At 46.6% G+C, this 6,020-nt stretch overlaps 1 protein-coding gene across 1 annotated transcript; it reads left to right on the top strand.

Annotated features, from left to right (window-relative positions):
• Window positions 1-222: 222 nt before the first annotated feature.
• Window positions 223-5,887, top strand: LOC109364178 (the record flags this gene model as incomplete). The annotated part of the gene is made up of 3 exons (XM_019610795.1): window positions 223-314; window positions 3,955-4,115; window positions 4,433-5,887. Coding segments are annotated over exons 2-3 (1,612 nt in total), but the record flags the coding sequence as incomplete, so codon positions are not given.
• Between the last annotated feature and the right edge of the window lie 133 nt (window positions 5,888-6,020).

Here is a 6,020-nt window from a genome sequence, read left to right as displayed (position 1 = left end):
TTTTGCAACTGAATTTCAAGTGAGATGACATCAGCCTCTGGGGATTAAGAGGGTGGGGGGAATTGATGAGGAGGGGTGGTTTTTCTGTGCTAAACAGAAGGGAAACCCCTTTGGTTTCAGGAAATAATAAAAGATTTAGGACAATAACTGACAAAGTTCAAGGAAATTCCTGTCTCCAAAATGCTACAAGTGCCAATATGTGAAGCAAATGGCTGTGGGCTCCTCCTCCAGAGGAGGACTATAAAACTGGTACCTACCAGGAAATGAGAGGGACAAGACCATCCTCCCATTGAGCCGAAGTGTCACCAAACCAGGTAATTCCAAGCTGCACAGGGAGAAGTGTGGCATTGGTGTTTCTCTTTTATGCTTTTTTTATTTTCTTTTTCTTTTTTCCTTTTTTTTTAATAATACATTTGTTGTATTATCATTTGGCTGAATCGTTTCCTAATTCTCCTCCTAGCAAATAGCCAGCTGTGTGATGTTGCCAGCCATGTGCTGCCAGTTCATTGAGATCTCACTGCAGATCTGAAATGTGGGTTGGGGCTTCCAGGGAACATCGGGGACTTTCATCCCCAAATGAACCTTTGACCATGGGTAAATGCCACAGCTTTGTTCTTTGTCCAATAGTGCTTCTTGGGCACATTTAACTTTCTGCATATTCTGTATGGGATATCAGTTTGGTGTGGTACATCTTGTGTTGAAAGCCAGATTGAATTTTTTACTAAATACTTACAAGACCTTGGTCACTGCAAACACAGCGATGTCTCTCAGGCAACTTTGTGCTGTTTTCCACCAGACGAAAGGCAGGGCTGTAATATTTATTGCAGCTGTGTAGCCTTATAGTCCACTGTTAATCTTGCTGTGTGCTTATCCAAAAGGTATTGCATTTTATTCTTTTAACATGCTTATCTTGAAAGACAGTATTTTCTCAGAGCTACGTAAACATTGGTTATCATTAATAAGGTGGGATGGAAAACCAATTGCGAAGTGCCACTGGGGAATAAGTGTCTGAAAATTTAATGTTGTACTTATATATACACCCAATGGCATGCCAAGCCCTGCTCCAGCCTTTCATGGAGAAGATGTCCTGACACCAGCATATTCCCATTAACTGTGGGCAAGGAAAACAAGCATGAGCAGCAGAAGTTAGTGTGAAGCAGTTGAACACAGTGATATCTGCAAAGCACAGGTGTAAAGGCAAGGTGGGATGGGAAATCAGAGCAGAATGGCCTTTTCTGGAGGGCACGATGGGGATTTACTGTAGAGGACAGGGTGCTCTGAGGCTACAGCCATGTGGCGTGGCTCAGAGGCCATACAAAGAACAGAAGAGCAGTGGTTGAGGCAGGACCTCACCAGCTACTGCAAAACTAAAGCTGGAGCATGCCTGGAGCAAGAGGGAAAAGGAGAGAAGGTGGAGGAGATTGGTGGCTGTGGCTTTGCTCTTGCTGCCCAAGGATCATCCCAGGCTGGGCATCCATTCAGTAAGCCAACAACTGGAAAGGCCTAGCAGTGCCCCACTGATCCTCATGGTTTCCTGGGCAGTAACTGCGCTGGCTGCTACCCTGCACAGGGAGCCCTCAGACAGCAAAAAGAGATTTCCCATGTCCACCTCTGCTGCCACACCACCTGCATTGCCTACACCATCCTCACCTCAAGAGCTACACTGTGTGAATCTCAAGAAAGGTCTTGATCCCTCCTTTCTCTGCTGCACTAAGCAGGGAGCAGAGATACTATCCATTTTCTGTGCTGAATTGGAGAAGCTGGTCCTTACAAAGTGCTGGAGGAAGCAGCTGTACAGCAACAGCACTGATGAGTGACTTCATTGTAGGCACAAGCGAGGCTTGGGCATATTTCAAAAAGAAAACACCACTGTTTCCTTGTTTCTCCAAGTCTTGGTGCAGCCCATTACTGATGCTGTTACCACTGAAATTAATTTGGTGTGTCCTTATGTTGCCTGGAATGAAGGGAGGAGGTTATGGACTTTGCCTCCCAGCTGCTGAAATGTTCATAAGGCAGGGAGCACATATCTGTGTCCCCAGTGCAAGCAGAGCAGCTCTGTAACTGTTTCCAGCCCCAAAACTTTCTTTCACCCAAGGGAAGCTCCTTCATCATTCTCTTTTGATATCTTGACCCAAATCCTCTTCTTTTCTTTCCTTTTATGCCTGTGTGTCCTGATACAGCACATTTGGGTACTTCTCAGATGTCCTACGAAGGAGAGCACTGCAAGCAGAGGGAAACAGCCCTATGGGTTGTCTTCCCAACCCTTCCAAAACCAAACTATTGCAGGCTCTAAAACTGCTACCACAGTTAATTACACAAACCAAGTGAGTCTGCAAATAGGAAATCACTCCTCTGAGCCAAGCAGCCACCCAGCCAGCCCATCTTCCTCCATAAAATCCTTCTCACCCTCCTCCAGAGTCCAATTCAAAACAAAGTGCCTAGAAAGTTGCTGTCTGAGCTACTTCAGAGTGAAACATCTGGAGGAACTTAGTATCATATCCCTATTCCAAATATAACCGCTGAAACCAATCTGCTTGCTTGTATCAGAGTGCCTTTTAAAATGTAAGAACCTCATACAGTGCACAGGTGGCTGTTGATCTGACGTTTCTGAGCACACATCACTTCTGAGGGACTCCTTCAGGTCAGTAACTCATACCAGTGTTTGATGTTACAAGAGAGAGTTCCTTCTGCAGCACTGTGACACGGTGCAGCTTTCTGAACTGAAAAGCCCTACCTGTAGTGCAAGCAAACAATCAAATGAATTAATTGTTCCCCAGAGATGGGACATGTTTCCTCTCCAAATTTCATGAGAGTTTAATTTGTCAAATCTGTTCAGAGCTGTTAGGAGTCAATACGGACTATTTACCCTTCTTTCTTCTTGTGAAAATTGCATCCTTTAAGATAAATAGAAGAAAGAAAAATGTTCATTTTTCAATGAAACAAAAGAATTCGGAAGCCACTGATATTTGAAAAACAGTGCCTATCTGCCCAGGAATACTGTGTGTTTAAGAGCAGACACTGGGATTCAGGTTCATTAATATTCACACAATTGTTCTTTGGATGGTGCAGAATCTGCTCCCTTCACTCCTCCTCACTTCCCGTATCAACAGGAGCTCTGCTTTCTTTTCTTTCCAAAAGGTTTTTTGGAATAGCTGAGAATGGAATACATCACCTTCTCCCTTTCCAGCTCATTTAGGTCACAAAATATTCTAAAAATACTGAAAAAAGCAAGAATATTACTGTTTTATTTTCATCCTTGTTTCCTAACAAAAACCTCCAGAGAGCAAACTCCAGCTCATGGTACCCAGGAGTGCAGAGGAATGGAAATGTGGGGGCTGCTTACAAATAGACGAGTTAATGGCAGAAGTATGAAGGGTTTGAAAATAGACTATTTAGTCACTGGGGTTTTAAGAAAGGGATGGAGCTGGAAAATTCCATCTGGAAGGGAGACTGTGTATGTGTGTGCAGTGCCTGCCTGTTTGTCTGTAACAGTGGATAAGAAATGTCCTGAATTGGCTCAAAAATACTTTGTGGGTTTAATCTGAATGTTTGTTCATTTGTGTTAGGCTATTCATTCCTCTCCATCTCCAGCAGCCCAGAGAAGAGAAGACTGGAACCATCACCACCACCTGCAATGCTTTGGGGCACCTAAACATGTTTTTGCCAGAAATCTTTGTCGCCTAAATAGGTTGTGTGTGTTTTTTCTGGATAGGCCTCTGGAAAGTAGGCACCTAAAGTTGTTCTTTGAATGGAGCCTTTGTCTCAAGTGATGAGGAGGGAAGCATGTTGGAAACACCTGAGCCTGTCACCAGCTTCTCCCTTTTGGAGCAGGGGCAAGACTCTGGACTCTGGCTGAGCGCCCGAGGCCGAAGAACTCTGGTCTAGACACAGACACATGTGGAGAGACGGTGAGGTTGTGGGGGTGACCACTGACATTGTTGTTTTGTCTGAAAGGGCCATGGTGAGCACGGTGGGTTTTGCAGCTGTCTTCTACAGTGAGCCGGCTGTGCTGGGGCTCCTGGCAAACGTCGTCAGCGCCTTCCTCCTCTGCCTGCAGAACTTTGCCACAGCACACACAGGCCTCAGGCCACAGGGAGCAGAGGATGTCCTCACAGGTGGGTGACAATGCTCTTTTGGGACATCTCTACCAGGAGCCTGGTCCAAACCCTTCGTGTGCCATTCCCCAGCCTTCATAGATCTAAACCAGACTGGTGCTCCTGGCCCCACTCCTCCTGCTGAGCATACCGAGGGGCTCAGTGGCTGCACAACAAGGCCCAGCGCAGAAATTTGTCATCAAGGTGGGAGCTGAGGAAAAGATAGAGGCCACAGGGCTTGACACAGATGTCACTTTTGGGATCTGTGGCGGGATGTCCCTAGGTGTTTGGTCTTCCTGTGGCTTGCTTCCCTCCTGATGTCTTGTTGTGTCTCTCAGGTGTCCACCTCATCCTGATTGGAGGCTTTGTCCAGCTCCTGGCAGGATTTCTTGCCTTCCGGAAGTATGACCACCTCGGAGGCGCAGCCTTTCTCACCTTCTCTGCTCTGTGGAGTAGCTATGGAGCCACACGCATCATTTCAGCTGCTTATCCTCCCTTGCAGAACATAACACTGTCCTTGGGGAATGCCAGTCAACTCCTGTCCTCCACCATGACACACCTTTCTACTAGCCAAAGTGCAGTGGCAGGGCTTGTGGCCTACATTTCCATTTCCTTTATTCTCTCCTTCTGCTCAGCTACAGTGAACTACATCATGCCTTTCATTTTTGGGGCCATTGCTCTTGCCCTGGTATTTGAAGCCGTTGCACTGTTTGGCCAGTGGGCACTGATAGTGTCAGGTGTCACTGAACTTGTCATTGTCCTGTGTGGGTTGTATGGTGCGATGGCTCTTCTGTTGAAGGGGATCACGCAGCGGTACATCCTTCCAGGCTTTGGGCATCCACTCTTTAATGTCTTGCTACTGGGGTCAGCACAGAAGAGCTCTTCCAAGGCCATCGGAGAAGAGAAGAAAAAGAATACAAAGTATGCTGAGCCAATGGCCTTAGGCAACATCTGTGACACTGTCTCTCCATTTATATTTGCTTTTTACTTCTTTGGGTACATGAAGACCTTCTGTGTTGGAGCAGCGTGGATATCCATCATCTCCAGCTGCCAGCTTCTCTCCAGCTTCTACAGCTATCTCAGAGGTGATATCTACTACACTACCAAGTTTGGTGTCCACAGCCTCCTCTGGCTGGTAATGTCTTGGGAAGAGTTTGTACTCACCACCTTCCTCGAGCCAGGCAAAGCTCAGGAGAGCAGGCTGGGAATGTTTGGAGGGTGGTTCTTCTTGGTTGTTGCCTGCATGCTGTTTCTGATGTCAGCCCACAAAGACACCCTGGAGATGTTGCAAAATGCTTCTTTCATCATCCTCACGTCTGCCTTCATCCATCAGATCCCACTGTCGGGTGCTTACCCATTCCTGGGAGCTGCCTGTAGCCTCTGCACCGCTCTCTCGATGTATGCCACTTTTGCCAGTCTTATCAATTCCATTGGGGAGAAGGCTTTGATTCCAGTTGGCAAACAAGCTATGTCCAGTTCAGCTCTTCAAACCACACTGATGGCTGCCAAAATCTGCTTCACTAGGTCCAAGAACCTCCCAAGTGGCACCAAAGCTGAAGTGCCAGATGCCTTGTTCTACATCTGCAATGGCCTGGCAGCAGTCTCTGCCATCCAGGGTACTCTCAGTGACCCCAATAGGCAGCAACTCTCCATACCCTCCGTGCTCATCCCAGGAGCCATAATCCAGCTGTACGTCTGCAGGATCCAGGTTCAAGGAGGCAGAAGGTTTGGTTGTGTTCTCCCACTCTGCTATGCTGCTTTTTGGGGAACATGGACCTGGCTTCGGTTGGCAGGTAACAAATGCCAGGCTTTCTATTTTGCTGTCCCAAAACTAAGAGATGCTTTTAGGAAAATTCTTTTTGATTTCTTCTGTATAATTTCTTCTCTCAGAAGATTTACACAAAATTACCAATATTTCTTCTTGTA

Source organism: Meleagris gallopavo, assembly GCF_000146605.3.
Source record: "Meleagris gallopavo isolate NT-WF06-2002-E0010 breed Aviagen turkey brand Nicholas breeding stock chromosome 9 unlocalized genomic scaffold, Turkey_5.1 Chr9_random_7180001868754, whole genome shotgun sequence".
Lineage (NCBI taxonomy): Eukaryota > Metazoa > Chordata > Aves > Galliformes > Phasianidae > Meleagris > Meleagris gallopavo.
Note: the sequence above shows the minus strand (reverse complement) of the source record. Positions and strands in the feature narration are given on the sequence as shown.